Source organism: Telopea speciosissima, chromosome 5 (genome assembly GCF_018873765.1).
Source record: "Telopea speciosissima isolate NSW1024214 ecotype Mountain lineage chromosome 5, Tspe_v1, whole genome shotgun sequence".
Lineage (NCBI taxonomy): Eukaryota > Viridiplantae > Streptophyta > Magnoliopsida > Proteales > Proteaceae > Telopea > Telopea speciosissima.
Genome location: NC_057920.1, coordinates 57,401,339 through 57,419,973, shown reverse-complemented (window position 1 = coordinate 57,419,973; position 18,635 = coordinate 57,401,339). Strand labels below are relative to the sequence as shown.

General features: G+C 37.8%; 1 protein-coding gene across 1 annotated transcript; it reads left to right on the top strand.

Moving 5' to 3' along the window:
* The first annotated feature begins 1,037 nt into the window (after nt 1-1,037).
* Nucleotides 1,038-15,339, top strand: LOC122662431 (DNA polymerase alpha catalytic subunit). Its single transcript, XM_043858064.1, has 31 exons — nt 1,038-2,221; nt 3,264-3,434; nt 3,539-3,622; nt 3,771-3,845; nt 4,107-4,171; nt 5,716-5,806; nt 5,923-6,111; nt 6,699-6,862; nt 6,984-7,098; nt 7,672-7,851; nt 8,221-8,334; nt 8,596-8,715; nt 8,797-9,120; nt 9,247-9,339; nt 11,118-11,236; nt 11,319-11,391; nt 11,500-11,556; nt 11,733-11,825; nt 12,415-12,537; nt 12,634-12,731; nt 12,845-12,890; nt 13,350-13,463; nt 13,562-13,645; nt 13,755-13,868; nt 13,962-14,051; nt 14,146-14,222; nt 14,312-14,531; nt 14,628-14,681; nt 14,783-14,902; nt 15,001-15,075; nt 15,184-15,339. Exons 1-31 carry the CDS (start codon nt 1,085-1,087, stop codon nt 15,328-15,330), a joined length of 4,626 nt encoding a protein of 1,541 aa, XP_043713999.1. The 5' UTR covers nt 1,038-1,084; the 3' UTR covers nt 15,331-15,339.
* Nucleotides 15,340-18,635: the final 3,296 nt, after the last annotated feature.

Below are 18,635 nucleotides of genomic sequence, written 5' to 3'. Positions count from 1 at the left end.
TTGCTTATGTTGGCCCTTCTTCGGGAAATTGATATTGCCTGAGGATTCAAGAGTGTAGATAGAAGGATGTGTGAGTCAGTCCCATCAACTTGTCGTAAAATATACCTTGAAGTTTTCATCAAGGGGGTATCAGTTCGTCACCATTGGCAATTTTACTGAATGCTCTAAATTGTCCTTTCACTTGGATATTTTTGCCAACCATGTATTGTGTGAAACTCCTCAACTTCCCTTTGTTTTTAGTAGTGAAGTGATAGGAGATGAGTGCATGGTATAGGTTTGAGGAAAATAATCCTCTCCACCTAAAATATGTAGTTCGAGGTAGATACATCGACACGTGGTAGCTCGGACATTCAATGGTGCCAAGCTCAAGAAATCAATGAGTTCGGTCGTTGAATGTCTAAACTGCCAGGTGTTGACATCTCCACCCCTGAACTACTCCATTATTAATGAAATATATCATTAACAATGATTCATTATCTTATACGTTTCCTTTCCAAGTAAAATTTATGCCCTAGATCCCCAAGCAAGGTAAGGGTGATTTCATTATCTACACTCCACTACATTACCCTACCTATTGCCAGCCCTACCACTGAGCCATATTACTGCTTCCCTTGACATTTCAACCATCTTTTTTTAAGCTTATTTTGCCACGTATCAAAGTTAATTTGGAGTCTTGGGAACTTAACTATGCACCAGATTTGGGTGCCACATTGCAGCTATTAAAGGCTGTTGTGCTAGCTTCTCTCCTCCGGCCCCCAAAATATTAAGCCCAAGCCCAAGCCCGGTCTGTTAATTTCTTCACCACCACATCAAACTCACTCTTTAAAAGCCCAAGCACGGCCCATTAATTTATCACGGAAAACGTACACAGAGACTTCTGATGGGGATCGGACGGGTGATATATGACCTGCTCAAGTTGAATAATGAAAGGGCACAAGAAAAGAAATCCAGCCTGTTGGCGCGAAAGTTGAGAGGGTTTTCCCGCCATTCGTCGGAATTAACTTTGCAAGCACACTTCTGTCGATGGCCTGATCCAGACACAGTACGGAGGAAGAAGAAGAAGAAGAAGAAGCGAGAGAGAGAGATGGCGGAAGAGCCAATTGTTGCGTGCAGGCGAAGAAGCAAAGGTGCCGATGCTACCGCCCGTGCCGAGGCGCTTGAGCGTCTTAAAGCTCTCCGCAGCGGCGGTCGGCGTTCCGAAGCTGGATTCCAGATCAAGATGGAGGATCCGATCTACGACACAATCGCCGAAGACGATTACGCTGCCCTCGTCGCTAAACGCCGCGAAGAAGTTCGTGGATTTATTGTTGACGATGATGGTCTGGGATACGGCGACGATGGGCAGGAAGAAGATTGGTCCCAAGCAGGTCTTCCTCCATCCTCAGATGAATCTGAAGGCGAGAACGAAAGGCCTAAGAAGAAAAAGATAGAGAGAAAGGACCCACCTCCTGCGAAGCCTTCTTCTTTGTCCGCTGCGGCTGCTCTCATGGGGAAGCAGCGCATCTCGTCGATGTTTACCTCTTCGGTATTCAAGAAGAGCAAGGAAGACAGACTCAAAGGGTTGTCCTCTGACAGCATTGTCGATAATGTGATTGCTGAATTTGCTCCCGATGAAGCTGACAGAGAGAGGCGGAGGAGGGGACACCAAAGCTCTCTGCTGAGCTCGAGGAGTTTTGTACCTGTGGTTCAGGTTAAGAGTGAGAAACAATCCGTTGTTAGTGCTGATTTGTTGGTTAAGCCTGAACCTGCCCAGGTTGCGGATGTTAGCCCCCCTGCAGATTTCCAAGAAAATTGTGATACGGATAATGGAAAAGACGAGTCCAAGGAATCAAAAGATAAAAGCGTTTGGAACCCTGAAGTGGGTTCGGATCTATTTCCTCAACGGCAGGAATCTTCAGCCAGTGAACCGGAGGCTGCGGAGATTGTGCCGGCCATCCTAGAAGCAAAAGCAGAACCTGTAAAGAGAGAGGAGGCGTTTTCTCTCAATGCTAAGATCAAAGTGGACAACCCTGCATTGAGTGCGACTGCTGGGTGGCGAGCAGTACGTAGTGGAGAAAACGAGAATGCCATTGGCAACGAAGGAGAAGCGATATCTTGCTCTAATGGTGAAGATAAGTCAGAATTTTTGCTTGATTCAGACGGATCTCTGCCCTTCTACATAATTGATGCGCACGAGGAGATCTACAGTACCAATATGGGCACCCTATATCTCTTTGGGAAGGTACTTGTGCCTCTTTTATTTTTCTGTTGTTTCGGCAAATATGCACTTCCCAACATATTCTAAGTTCCAAGGTGGATGGTTAAGACAGATGCATAAACATTACTAATAAAGGTATCTATAAATCAATTGCAATATATCATCACCCCAAAAATAATTATTGCAATAATTATACTCGTTATCTGTGATTTTGCAGTTTTGTATTTACTTTGCAAGATGTTTATGTCCTTTTACTTATGCCAGTGCTACAGTCATTCTTTCATTCCAAAATAATTAGACTACTCAAAACCAAAGAAACCCGTATTCAGTAAAAATAATAAAACCAGACTTATGATAAATAGCAAACTAGAATTTACTAAATACAATACAACTGTCATTACTAAACAAAGTGAAGAAATATGAATCTAGTGAAATGTTAAGTGAGTGCTTTTGATTTAACAGGATATATAGTTCAGATAGAGTAGCCTGGCATGAACAGAATTCATGTAACTGACCACAAGAAGTTTCAATAAAGCTTAGATTATTTGAGTTATGTTTGATTTTAGTAGGGGCAGGGTTACCGATGCCAACTCTTTAGAAGATTGGTGCAAGATACCTGCTAATTTTTGGTAGATAAGTGACTCCAATCCTAAGAAGGCAAGTAGGTTATTGATGCACATTCCCTCAGAACATATGTGAAGGATCCTTTAAATTCTTCAGGGATGCAAGGGCCAGGTTCACCCTATCACCTCTATTCTTCAATCATGCAATGTCTGGTGTATACACCTTCCTCTTTCTCTTCTAGGTTTTGCTGATTTTATATGTAGGGTGGATAGGTCTGAAATTGGAGAGAATCTTTGTAGCATTTATCTTCAATTTACTTAGTTTGTCCAAATATAAACACTGGCAGGTTTTCTGCATGTGAATATGTCAATGTTTATGGTCAACTTTTGGAAACTGAAGCATCTTTGTTATATTGCTTTTCGACTATATGCTTGGTTCTTCCACTCTTGTTGCAATTTGATGGGAAACCATTTTGACTGCTGGCATCTGTCAATGTGTTAAGGTTAAAGTTGGTAGCGCCTATCACAGCTGTTGTGTAGTTGTAAAGAACATGCAGAGGTGTGTCTATGCAGTCCCAAATGGTTCCGTTTTTCAAAATGATGTGATCATGGAGCTTGAGAAAGGCATTGCAGACTCCAGAATTTCACCGGCAATTTTCCGGACAAAGCTGCAAGTATGACTTTTATATTGTTTGTTGTTTGTTTGCAAATATGAAGATGTTTATGCTGCCTATGTACGGTCTTTATCTTGACGTATTTCTGATTTTGTCTTTTTTAGGAGATGGCATCTGAATTAAAGACTGAAATAGCGCAGAAGTTGTTAGATCTCAATGTGTCTACTTTTAGCATGGCTCCGGTTAAGGTATACAAGTGCAATTAATTTTTTTGTTGTGAGCATTTTTTCTTAACTACTCGTACATCTTGAGGTGTTTGCATTAATAATGTTCTCCCCCACTCCCCTTATGTTTATATGGTATAATTATTTGTTAAGTTACTTTAACATGTTGCAGAGGGGCTATGCATTTGAACGGTCTGATATACCTGTTGGTGAGCATTATGTTCTTAAGATCAACTACTCATTCAAGGTAATTTACATAAACTAGTTAAATGTTAAAGGCCGTGGAATAATTATGCTTATTCTGTCAACAATGTACTTTTGTTTCCCCTGCAATTAGAGATCACAACACCTCCAATACTTGATGCTCTCGAGTAAAAGAATAAGTATCTGTAGAACTTAATGCTTGTTACACTGTAGGCTTGTGAAATTCACATTCTTCATTTATTACTTGTTATTTATGTTTCATGTAAAACCTCTTCTAAGTTGTTGCTTCTGAATAACAATGTAGGATCCACCACTTCCTTCTGATCTCAAAGGAAAAAGTTTCTCTGCACTGCTTGGAACACATAGCAGGTATAAGCAGCCCTGGCTATTTCCTTGTACTTGATATTCATGTCTTATGAGCATCTTAATCCATTCTGAACAACCATATTTCTCTGTAAGTGGACCTTTTTACATCAAAGATTAGCTGACTAAAGGATTTTCTTTCTATTTCTCAAAATATTTGGTCTAAAAAGGTTCAGCATGTTATAACCTTGCTATGTTTATACAATTGTAGTTTTATTAGTAGATGAGAATATAGGTTTCTACTTGAACTAAACTGGTGGGCTTCTGTGGAAGTACTGATGCATTTTGTTCCCCAGCTTAAGGTCCGAATAGGGAATCATCAAGATCCATAATTAAATAAATGCCTCCAATGTGCTACTTCCAAGGGACTCATAGCCATGGTTATTTTAACTCTGCATCAGGGTTTAAATGCTACATGTCGCTTCTAAAGAATGCCCCCATCATAAAGTACATACATTGAATTATCAGTATTCATTTTTGAAGGCTTGGGCTAAAGGTTTTTGACTGCAAGCTGCCAAACCTAATGCGCCCAACTTTGTATCTAGGCTTGCAAGCAGCAGTGCCAAATGACACTGGCAAAGTTAGGCATTGCCTCATTTGTCAGAGAATACAACAACAACAACAACAACAACCATAACCTTATCTCAACTAAATGCGGTCGGTTACATGGATCCGATAGAGGCTATGACAGAGGATATTTTTGATAAATTACAATTCTTCTAATGAAAAGTAACAGAATACAAGCCCAAAAAAGGAACATACTAGTGTGTTTCTTTTATGAGTGGATATGCTGCCTAATTGGAAGTGGACCTACATAAAGATGGTCCCATATTGTTGGAGGGTATTACTGTATTAGAACATACACATAAGGATGATTTGGTGATTGCTTAATGCTTCCTTTGTTGACTTATTTACATTGTGTGGTTCTTCATTTCTGGCTTTGTTACCTGGTCTCTTCAAACAAGTTCCATATCAGGTATTTTTTTCGGGTGCAAAATGGTATAATTGGCTTTTATCCTTGCCTTATATAAATACCTTATTTTGCCATTGAGCTTTGCGCATTTTCTATTTGTGGTGACTTTCATAGTTAAATCTTTTTTAAGGATCCTGGGATCGGTACAAGCTGTTTGGTTTTAAGACAGCCTACTTGAAATTTGTGATGTTCTATGGTTCAATTACATCTAGTCAAACATCAGAATTCATTACTTTTGGATTGACATGACACCACTCTAGGTCAAGGGTATGAAACCTGGTTGAAGAACTGCATGCAATGAGCTATCAGTTATGCTTTTCTTTTGTGAAAGTTTTCCTTTGTAGTACCTTGAACTTCATTGCAAATTATACTTGGAGGCTAGAGCTTATAAATTTTCTTCTGTTCATGTTGAACCTGAATTATTTGTTGTAGGATACTTACCTTTTATCAGATTAATCTGTTGTTTTATGGACTTTCTCTACTATAACTAATTTCGAAAATTGGAGGGGTGGGGGTGGGGGGGGGGGGGAGAGGGGGAGGGTGTAAATAGAACATGGACTAACATCATTCTGTGCAGTGCTCTGGAGCTGTTTCTGATCAAAAGGAAAATAAAGGGGCCTTCCTGGTTATCACTTTCAAAATTTTCCAGCTGTCCAGCCTCTCAGCAGGTGAGGTTTTCAATTGTTCTGCTGATCTTACTGTTTAAGTAGTTCTCATATAATCTACTTATGCATCCTTTTCTTTGGCTTTCAATGTAATTGCTCAATTCTAAACTCTTGGTTAGGTGAGCTGGTGCAAATTTGAAGTTACTGTTGATTGCCCCAAGGACATTCGTACCTCAACTTCTTCAAAGTTGATGCCGGAAATTCCTCCAGTAATTGTTTCAGCAATAAATCTAAAAACAATCCTCAACAAAAACCAGACTGTATACGAGATTGTCTCTGCTTCTGTCATTAGCTGTTGCAAGGTCAAGGTAGGTTTATAATCGGTAGTTCTGTTGGTATGACCAATTTTGGTCATTGAAAATTTTAATTAGAAAACTGCACCTTTTTTTAGTCTTTTCAAATTTTAATTTTTAGATCGTAGTGTATGAAAGTTGCCTTTTCATAATTACTAATGCATCTATCTCAAAAGCAACTTGGTGTAAACCTTCTTTGCCTCCAATTTTAAAATCTGGTGGTAGGGTCGACTCCTTCCCCCCCCCCCCCCTCCCCCCAAAAAAAAGAAAAAAAAAAAGGACGAAAACAAAAATAAAAGAATGAATTTCCTTGTCTGGACTGGAAAACCAGATGAATCTGAACCTATTTGTGGTCCTTCAGGCCTCTGGGATGACCTAAATTGGAAACTGTCGACCCTAACATGATTTTTTTGGTCCCGAAGAATAAGTTGTTTCGGCCTAGTCATGATTTGATTGATTTTCCAACCATGATTTACGTAGTTATTATTTGATATTATTCTCTTGGTGCTGCAATTCTTGGTAGTAATTAAATACTGCCGTAAGTTTCATTTTGGATGAACTAAATATTTGATGATGTTTTACTTGTACTTGTTCCATTTCAGATTGACACTCCCATGGTGGCATCAGAATGGAAAAAAGCTGGGGTTCTTTGCCATTTTACTTTTGTCCGCAAGCTTGAAGGAGGCATATTTCCAATGGGATTTACAAAAGAAGTTACTGATAGAAATGCAAAGGCTGGATCTACTGTACTAACATTTACAAGCAGGCATGCATTTCAAATTAGACAGTGATGTTCAATATAAGAATATTTCAGTTTCTCTTAAAAAATGCATCCTCCCAGTTCAACTCATTCAAGGTTTCATTATTTTTACCATTTTCTATTGCAGTGAAAGAGATTTAATAAATTGTCTGATGACTGAACTATACAAATTAGATAGTGATGTTCTCGTTGGGCACAACATTTCCGGGTTTGACTTAGATGTTCTTCTCCACAGAGCCCAGGTAAGCATTTTCATCATATGAACAGTAGTGAAACTTTCTAAACAATGAATTATATTAGTGTACTGTGCATATTCCTAAGTTTGAGTTGCAGTATGCCACACCATGAAAAATCTCCTATTAATAACATATGATTATAACCATAATGAGCCATTTTCATATCCATACATGAAGTTGAAAAGATTTACTGTGGATGTATCAAAAGCATCCGGCATTGCTTCTCAATGAAATTTAATCTAATAAAGATAATAATTCTGTTCCTACTCACCACCATATTTTACACATGATGGTAACATTTTAGTTTACCCCATCTCTACACAAGATTCATACCCCAACAAAAAGTACTGGCAGAATAGTGACCCACCTATACATGGCAGGGTTGAAATACCAACATTTTCTCTCCTCTTCATATTCTTAGAATGATGCCCACCTGTTGCATATTAAGGGCATTGACAAATTAACTGTTGATGACCCTTAATTTTTCTTTTTTCAAAAACCTTCTCAGCACATGAATATTCAAGTTGCTTCTTTATTTCCATTATAAGAACACTTACGATTTCAAAATTTATTGTGAAGGCTTGCACGGTGTCAAATAAAGTATGGTCCAAAATTGGCCGCCTTAAGCGTTCTGGTATGCCTAAACTAACAAAGGGAAGCACCATTTTTGGGTCTGGAGCAAGTCCGGGGATCATGTCCTGTATCGCAGGCCGCCTCTTATGTGACACCTATTTATGCTCCCGTGACCTATTAAAGGAGGTAAACTCTGAACAAACTTGCTCTTTACTTTTTATTGTGTCATCTACCATGCCACCAGCACAGTTTCCAAGTCAAGGAAGCTGTTTTGTACCCATCAATTTGAAGATGAAATTGTGCATTGAGCATTTGATGGGTCAGTTCACGGTTTAGCTCAACCAAATTTTCTCTGACAAGCTTAAGATGCCCAATAAAACATGGGAAGGTTCAATCATCTAGTTTCCATTGGTTTCATAACGAAACAATGTAATGACTTGTTCCAAGAGATGCAGTTTTTGGCAACATTGTGATGACCGCAAACACAATTCCTTATGAAGGTAATGATATGACATAATTTTAACCCCTTGAAGCTTTTAAATCTCTTTCTCCCAGGTGAGCTATTCTTTGACACAACTTGCGAGGACCCAGCTGAATAAAGACAGGAAAGAGATCACTCCACATGATATTCCTGCAATGTTTCAAACATCAGAATCTCTTGTGGAACTTGTAGGTTCTTATGCTGACTGTTTTTTTTCTAATTCTTCTTCTTACACATGTATGCACACACAAAAACAGACTCATAATTGTTATGAACCTATGATAGAGATTTGATGAAAGAATGGAAAGTTTAGCTTCAAAGTCTTTGTTAGGTGTTCTTTTTTTATTTTCAATTTTTTAAATAGATGGTACTTGCAATGTATCTTTGTGAAGCTGTTCATACATGATTGATATATTACTCTTCTAATGTTGTATTTGTAATTGAATCAGGTTGAGTGTGGTGAGACTGATGCATGGTTATCCTTGGAACTGATGTTTCATTTGAGTGTTCTCCCTCTTACACGTCAGCTGACCAATATTAGTGGTAATCTCTGGAGCAAAACTCTCCAGGTAATCCCATATAAATTCTTATTTCCTTTAGTGGAGTATACATTTGAGGATTGACCTAGAAATCCAACACTGCTCTTTCAGGGTGCTAGGGCACAAAGAGTGGAATACCTTTTGTTGCATGCATTCCACTCAAAGAAGTATATTGTCCCAGACAAGATTTCTGCACGTGCGAAGGAGATGAAACCAACAAAACGGAGAATAAATCATGGTGCTGAGGATGGAGATGTTGATGATTTGGATAACAATGTTGCATATTTTGAGGATTTGGGTCAACAAATTGATCAGGGAAAAGGAAAGAAAGGTCCTGCCTATGCTGGCGGATTGGTTTTAGAACCCAAAAGAGGTTTATACGACAAGTACATCTTACTTCTAGATTTCAATAGTCTCTACCCGTCAATCATTCAGGTTATTTTCTTATATTATTGTGTCAGTTCCGTTACATTTTGTGCATTTTGACAAAAAGAAATATTCCATAGCATATTACTGCCTTATATTTTGGCATGATTTTTTTTTTGTTTTGATGTTTCATAGGAATACAATATCTGCTTCACAACAGTTGAAAGATCCTCTGATGGAGTAGTTCCACGTTTACCTTCTTGTCAAACTACTGGAGTTCTACCTGAGGTATAACCACTTTGATAATTATTGTCAAAATTATGTAGCCAGTCAATAAATGTTTATAACCTGAAGATCATTGCTTCCATATCAGATTTCTATGAGTAATTATGCACTTTAATTCAATGAAATAAAAATGAATTGGGTGGGGTAGACCTTGAAGGAGCCTTTTGTTTTCCATCAGAAATGTACCGGTTATAGATTTGGTACTTCTTTTCCTTTTATTTAGTAATAATATTTTCATTCTGCAGTGTTGTCTGAGAGGTTTGGCATCTGCATCTCTTGTGTCAAATTTGTGGAAGTGTACTGCATTCTAAAGGCTTACTTGTGATTTGGGTGTGCAACTTGGTTTGTTGGGTCTGCAGGAACCAAACCCTGATGAGAAGGGCTATGCAACCTGGTATTTTTTTAGAAGTACTTTCTTAATGTGTAGTTTTTTCAGGTGGGAATGGTGCATATAATTTGATATTTTAATTGGAAAGAGGAAATATATATATAGAAAAAACGAACTTCCATTAGATTTTGTTTGTAAATAAAGAATATAATGTTATGCATGTAATTAGAGCATTTTCTGTGACTCATTTAACAGTTACTGATGTAAAAGTTTTATTTATATTGTCAGTTGGCCTAAAATTCAAATTACGTGAAATGGGGTGAAATGGAAATAGTATAGAAGATTAATTTCCTTAGACTAACCAAAAGCAATGCTAGACAAATTGGGTGAAGGTGCTGCACTTGTTTCATATTAAGTGCAAGAAATTTTGTAATTCATAATAAAATAAAAGTTTTCTATTCAGAAGCCACAATAATTTCTTCAATAGGGCAAACGTAGTTCTATATTGGAATATTGGATAATGCAACTCAAGTAACTGCAACTAAACGAAAAAGCTCCTAAAACCAATTGTTTTTATTTCTTCATGTCAGACTTGTCTCTTGTTTGGTTGCCACGGTTGGCCTTATTCGCTTCTTATTTTTTCTGAACTAGGGTTAATTTTAAATCTCAACAGATTACCCAGCATGTGAAGGTGCTTATGTTTTACACTTTCCATATGAAAAGCTTTCAGATGAGAAAACTGGATATATGGATCATCAAAAAATTGTATAGTAAAATGATCCTTTTATGATAAGAGCTTAATAAACGGCAGTCATCTAAACAAGAACAGAGAGGCCTAGACCCAAAAGACGGAGAAAGCACTCACCTATTGAATCGTCCCACCCAAGATTCTTAACTCAATTTGGGAATTTCGGCCAAAACCTGTTTTGAATTTGAGAATTTTGCTGAAATGAGGGATGAAATGGCTAAACCTTATATTTTAAACTGGAATGTTTCTGAGATGGTATACAGGCCGAAAACCAAAATTTCCGACATTTTGGTTGAAAGGAAACAACATTTACAACTTAGGCCACGGCAACTATGACTCAGCTGATAAGATACTGGCATTACATTATTTCAGTCTTTGTTAGTATATTTAAGTATGTGTGAGGAAGGTGTTACCTGTCCTCCCTTTTGGGTCTTATTTGTAAATTTGTGTTTCTTAACTTTTGTGAGCTCTCCTAGTAATTGTTTTAGTCGTAGTAATTATGTCTGGTTTCTAAAAGTTTCAGGTATGCCCTACACTATCACAGTTTCGTAGTTGGCATTATACCTCATAAATGTGCAACTCATGCATTGAGGTGTTTGTTCTGTCTTTCTCAGTTGCATGCAGTTTCCACTAATTATTATATCATTTTTTCCAATTTTTGATTGTAGACTTGAGAATTAGTTGCAAGTTTTACTCTTTTTGTAGTTGCTGAAGAACTTGGTTCAAAGGAGGAAAATGGTTAAGTCTTGGCTTAAGAATGCATCAGGTCTTAAGGTTCAGCAGCTTGACATTCAGCAACAAGCTCTAAAGCTCACTGCAAACAGGTTTGTGCTGGAATCCTTTCCTTGAACCTCATTTTTCTTGGTTGCTCTACTGCCAATTCACTTGATTTTATTTGCAACACAGTATGTACGGATGCCTGGGGTTTTCCAACTCAAGATTTTACGCAAAGCCACTCGCAGAGCTTATAACAGCACAAGTAAGACGAGGCTGGTTTGCTATATATCTATGCTGATGAATATGATTTATACTTTTTGGGGATAAGCTTGTGTTTGCTATATACTAAAACATATGACTTATTCCATAGGGAAGGGAGATCCTACAAAGTACAGTTGATCTTGTTCAGAACAATTTGAGTTTAGAGGTAAGAAGCTCTCCACACCAACACACACACACCCCAAAAAACCAAAAAGAGAGACAGAGAGAATCTGACACTGACAGTTTCATGAATGAGTTTGATGTTATTTCCTTCATTTCCTGATGAAGTGGTCCAAATCACCCAATTCATGGTGGGTCTCAAGGTTCTTTTGAATTTTGTAGGTCATTTATGGAGATACAGATTCAATAATGATCTATACTGGACTTGATGATGCTGCAAAGATCAAATCAATTGCAGGAAAAGTTATTCAAGAGGTATTTTTGCCATTTTTAAAGGGTGGCAGGGGGTGATGAGGGTTTGGTTGATAGTGAATAGATAGATAATGCTGATTGATGGTAAGTTAGGAACTAATGGTATAATCCTGGAGTTATTGATAGTGAAACCTAAGTTGAATGTTTCTATAAAACCTGGATAGTCTTGAGACAGCTTCACTGAGAACCAAGCAACTATACTTTTGCCTTCTACCAAAAAGGGAAAAAAAGAGCGAAGGAATTCTCATTATCAATCCTAACCCTTTGCATGTGATGGTATAAAAGAATTCAGGACCATAATTCAAAGGGTCTCACCTCAGAAATCTCACAGATCATAATTCAACCCGAACAGATGACCATGACAATTAAGAATACAATATCTATCAGCCTTTTATATAGTCAAAGAAACACACCAGTTTCTAAGACTACCTTGTGGATTGCATGGCTATGATGATTCATCGAGGTTGACTAGAAATCCAGTCCCCTATCTTTGCTCCTCCTGTATGTCACATGAAGTCCTGGACACACTTTTGTCGGTTTTGAGGTATTTGTTGTATATGTAACTGTGACCTCTCATTCTTTTTATATTTAGGTCAACAAGAAGTATCGGTGTTTAGAGATTGATCTTGATGGTATATACAAGAGAATGCTGCTTCTGAAGAAAAAGAAATATGCAGCTGTTAAAGTGCAGTTTAAGGATGGGATGCCATATGAGGTTGCAATTGGAATAGTTCCAGTCATTTTTTATGGAATTGCTTATGATAAAAAGCCCCTCTTGATATATACTAGTTGGTTTACCATGCTGGAGCAGGTCATTGAACGTAAAGGCCTTGACATGGTTCGACGTGACTGGAGTTTACTATCAAAGGAAGTAGGGGATTTTTGCTTAGGCAAAATATTGTCTGGAGGGTATGCATTTGTGTTTTTTCAGCTTAGCTCTACTAACAGACTAGTGAACACATAAAGACCATTTTTGTAATTTGTTACTGAATGTCATCACTTGCTTGGTGTTACAATTACAGCTCATGCGAGGATGTTGTTGAGTCGATTCATAACTCTCTCATGAAGGTAATCCCAGGATCTCATGTGGATTGCAGGCATTAATGTCTAAATTGTGCAGTTTTTTTGCATGCTGTATGATGCAGAACCAGTTGTTCTTTTAACTGTTTGAATGTTTATTATTTGGGGTTTTTAGAGCCGAGGACAATATCTGTCTCCTAATCCATACAACAACCACAACAACAACTCAGCCTTATCCCAAATAAATGGGGTCGGCTACATGGATCCTTACCCTCCAATCAGCTCTTCTATGGCTAGATGTCACCTAGTCCATCCTTCTAGAAATAAAAGCTTCAAGTTGGTTTTGTTTTATGTTCTAGTGTGTGCGAATAGTTTGAAACAAGTACTGCAAAGCTGCAGTTTGCAAAACCCGAAAAGAGGAAAAGAGAAGCATTTCACTCACAAATTAATGAGTAAATCCATTTTTTAGATTTTTTTCCTTATTTATTACTTTTGTTTGGAAAACAGGTACAGGAGGAGATGAGGAATGGGGAAGTTGCACTTGAGAAATATGTCATCACAAAGACATTGACAAAACCACCAGAAGCCTACCCAGATGCCAGAAACCAACCTCATGTGCAAGTGGGTCCACTCAACAATCTTCAAAGCCATGTACATTGTTTGACCAGTGATATGATTCGTGCTTTTACCTAAATAATTTTCATTTGGCTATCCTCTAGGTGGCACTTAGATTGAAGCAAAGTGGCTACTCCACTGGGTGTTCTGCTGGGGATACGGTCCCTTATGTCATTTGCTGTGAGCCGGTATGATGAGCTTTCATGCAATATTTTAACTTTCACTTTGGACAAAACAATATTGGACTGCCTGTATCTTTAAACCTGTCATACTAATATATGCAATTTCTGTGGACAGGGAGCTGGTTCCAGTTCTTCTGTCGGGATAGCTCAGCGGGCTAGGCATCCTGATGAGTTGAAAAGGGACAATGGAAACTGGATAGTTGACATTGACTATTACTTGTCACAGCAGGTTTCCTTCATATTCTGTTGGCTCTTCAGCCATCCTAGTGGATGATGTTCATTTTTTATTGGCTCAAATGGTTGAGTTGGTTTCTCTATGCAGATCCATCCCGTAGTATCGCGGTTATGTGCTTCCATTCAAGGGACAAGCCCAGCACGTTTGGCCGATTGTCTTGGTCTCGATTCATCCAAGGTTCGCAGCACCTACTCTGGTCAACCAATGTGAGAAGTATGTATTATTTGCTGTGGTATGTATTAGTGACATTGCAAGTAATTGTTTTGTTTAGTTCCAAAGTAAAGTCAGTGAAGCCATCAACAAGGATCCATCTGCCTCACTCTTGTATGCTGTAGACGATGGTGAAAGGTAAGTTTTTTTAACTGTGTAGACCGTAATTACTTCACATGCTACTAAATAAAATTTGATGGATGCCTTCTGATGAAACAAAACTACAGATTTCGCGGCTGTGAGCCTTTGTGGTTGTCATGTCCGTGCTGCACCAGTACCTTTGAGTGTCCTGCAGTGTCCAGTTTATTATCGAATTCAAACAGTGAAAAGCCAGTAGGGTCACAAGCCGAAGAGTCCCGCTGTAGTTTCTGGAAACAATTGCAATGTCCAAAGTGCCCAGATGGGGGTGATGGAAGTAGAATGTCTCCGGCAATGATAGCTAACCAAGTAACTATAGGATTGCTGTTTCATGAACTTTGATTTGTACAATTGTCTTCAAGGGTTTAACAAATTTGTTAACTGATTTCACATACGTTATCACAGGTCAAAAGGCAAGCAGAAGGGTTTATCTCAATGTATTACAAGGGCTTAATGATGGTGACTGCTGATTACTGATTTTCTGTTACTATTAAATTGTGACTTACGAGCTTATTTGGATTTGACTCGGATCTGATTAATTATTAATTGTTTCATTCCAGTGTGATGATGAAACTTGCAAGTACACCACTCGTAGTCTTAACCTGCGAGTGATTGGTGACTCAGAGAGAGGAACTGTTTGTCCAAACTACCCTCGGTGTAATGGTCGCCTTATAAGACAGGTCCAGATCAAATCCCATCCTTCATGCAATTTTTTCTGTTACCTCTTAATTCCTTTTGCATTTGCTTATTAGAAACTTGGCAATTTGTTCTGATACAGTATACAGAAGCGGATCTGTATAAGCAGCTTGCATATTTTTGTCACATTTTGGATGCTACACGGTGCATCGAAAAGGTTATTTTTCTGCCTTCCAAAATCTGTGTTCATTTTTCTAAGTTAAAGAATAAACTCATCCAAAGAAATTAATCTCTATCATCTGCTTTTTGCTTATGGGTTTTGCAGTTAGAATCCAGTGTTAGAATGTCATTTGAGAAAGAACTGTCCAGAGTCCGACCAGCAGTTGATTTGGCATCATCAGTGGCACAGAATTTGCGGGACCGGTGTGCCTATGGGTGGGTCCAGCTAAAGGACCTTACTGTCTCGCTCTAACCAACCAAATAAAAGGATATTCAGTATTTCAAGTTCACGACTGGCCAATCCATGTAGTTTACATACATTAGATGTTTGATGTAGAGTAGGGCGACTTGAGGCAGAGAAAGAAATTCACATGTTATGATGCAGTTATATCATTTTGGGTCGATTTACAATATGTGCAGGCTTCATTTTTAATGTAATAATCCCTTCCCTGAAACCGGATGAATGGCATACCCATTTGTACAGCCAAAGAGCAAAGGAGAACAGTTGTGGTCTGTTTGCTGCTTATGATTGTACAGTAATACTAACTACAATGCCCTCCCCTAACACGCTAGCCACATCCCTAACAAGAGATTCTTGAATCCATACTAACAAGGACTAGAATTCCATGAAAACTATCTGTCATTGTATCAGCACCGGACGCCCAAAAAAAAAATATTTGTTTACGGTTTAATTCTTAGGAAAATTTCATGTACCTCCCTTGAGGTTTGCCTTAATTATGCTTTCACTTGTGAGGTTTGGAAAATTTCACGTGCCACCCTTGTTTTCCAAACTAATTAACAAAAAATCCAGTCCGTTAATTGGTGATTGAAAACGTTAAATTTGTGTTTTAGTTGACCAATATACCCTTGATGTGGGTAAAATGGCATTAATGTCTTCTTCTTCTCTTCTTCTTGCACTTAAACCCATGAACTTGGGAAAATTATCTACTCCATTTCTTGCCTGGTCCATCTCCCCAAGTCCCTCTAATAGGAGAGAGTAAACCTCATCCGGGCAGTGTGTTTTGGGGTAGGATGGTCATTTTTGCCTCCTATTAGAGGAATTTGGGGAAATGAACCGGTCAGAAAAATGGAGTAGATAATGATCTATTTTGGCCCTATCCAACGGCGGTCACATCTACACGGGCTCCGCCAATACCAAGATTTAGGTCTGGAGAAAGCTCCCTGGTGACAAGAATTTTAAAATTGCCATGTTTCTCTTGAGGGTGAGGGAAAGGTTTTTTATCTCAAATCTGAACCCATGCTACCTTTGCCTGCGATCGCTTTGAAGCATCTTGACTGCTGCCACAGTCCCATTACTCAGAGTCCCCTCTCTAGACGACTCCATAAGCTCCACTGCCAATCACATTTGCTTATGCAAACACATCTGGAACTAATTCAAGCTCTTTGTACATGAAAATTTGAATTCCTTTGCGTTTTGCTCAGGGTAGACAACCTAAGGCTCCGTGTGGTTGAAAAGAAATTAAAGGGAAGGGAAGGGAAATTTTTTAAAGCTAAAAAAGAAACTTTTGTAATCATTACCTCAAATGATTGTATAAACTATTTAAATTTCTTACTATATCTAGTAATGATACATCTTACATGTAATATTTATTTTACATTTTAAACCAAAGGGAATTGGATGCAAAGTAAAGTGGAATTTAATAACCAAATATGGAATGATTCGAAGTGATATTGTCACATGGGGTAATGATTACAAAAAATTCTTTTTTAAGTATAAAAATTTCACTTCCCTTCCCTTTAAATTCCTTTGGCTCAGTTTGGTTGCAAGGGGAATTAAAGGGAAGATAAGGGAAAATTTTCAAACCTAAAAAAGAACAATTTGTACTTATTACTCCATGTGATTGTATAAATTACTTAAATTTCTTACCTTATATAATAAAGATACATTTCACATGTAATATTTATTTTACATTTTAAACCATAGAAAATTAGATGCAAAGTAAAGTGAAATTTAATAACCAAATATGGAATGATTTGGAGTTATTGATATTTTCACATGGTGTCACATGGAGCCTTTGCAATCAAATGGAACATAAATTTCCTCCATATAGGCAACCACGTTTCACGTCTATTTCAGTTTTCAAATCAAACATCCAAAAAATCAAGTTTACTTTGGAGAGAATTCATAAAATTGAGCATATGGTAGAAAATTGAATTGGGTAGTTACTAGGGCTAGAGCTGAAGTCAATAGAAGTATGAGCCGCGAACTTGGGAATATTGTTGTTGTTGCTTCTGTTACTGATTGTGGGTTTGCCATTGGAACTTTTTTTGCTGGATTTGAGCCTCCGGATTATTGCAATAAGGATAAGCACCGCAACTAGTAAAACAAGTGAGATAATGGGTACAAGTATCATGAGGAAAGTATCGCAGAGCAGAGGAGATGAACTAGTAAGGAAAAAAGAAAAGGGTTTTCAGAGGTTGATACCGAAGTGGAAGCTCATTATTACCTCGTAGACGTTGATCCAAAACTCTTCAGAGGTTTTCTTGGTTAGGGTTTTCAAGAATTTCCAGAAATCGAATCCTGATTTGGGATAGGTTTCTCTTAAGGTTGGGGTTTTTATAGATTGGGGCTACGGTTGGAGTTTATCATTTGCCGATTGGGAAGACGATTACCTTGGGGTGAGTTCTTTAGGATTGTTTTTAGAATCGTCCAGGAAGAAGAAGAAGAGAGCACATTAGTGTCATTTTACCCCCTCGTATATTGGTCAACTAAAACACAATTTTAACTAGAGATGTAAATGGATCGAATTCGGTCGGATAGTGGCATTATCATATTCGTATCCGATTATATTCGGACGGATTCAGATAATATCTTATCGATTTTCAGACGGATTCAGATAGTTTCCGGATAGTTATTTTTTTTATACAAATTCTCTTAAATGGATATGAACGCGAATCGAATATGAATTTTAGACTATCTGTTGACATCTTTACTGTTTTTATGATGAAGACTAGGGTTGAGGCTTGAGAGTTCAACAACTACCCTTTCTTCTACTCTACTTAGTCTTTGATTTTCTCAGATATGTGATTCCATGTATCACATTGCATAAAACAATATATATAAATCAATAGAAAATATAGAAAAAGAATCACATTATCTTAACTTATAAAATTGTAAAAATAAGATAACAAAATCCAATAAGGTAACTTAAAAGGATAGATGGACAGAGAGATATATTTCAGATATTTTATTACCGTTGGATTGCTAAACGAATCAGATAATAATCGGTGGGCTAGCTAGGGGAGTTATCATATTCATATCCGATTAGTTTCAGACGGATTCGGATTCTCCTAAATGGATACGAATGCAGATCGAATACGGATTTTCGAATATCCGTTGACATCTCTAATTTTAATGTTCCTGACGAAAAATTCCAAACAAGGTTCTATAGCTATGGCCTCACCTATAATCCTTTCTCCACTCACAGATGCTGTTATACATGACAAGCTATAACAAAAATTAACACAGGTAATTACAAAATCCGTGCTCATTATACTTTGCAGCAGTTCAACAGATTACTTTCCTCTGGGATATTG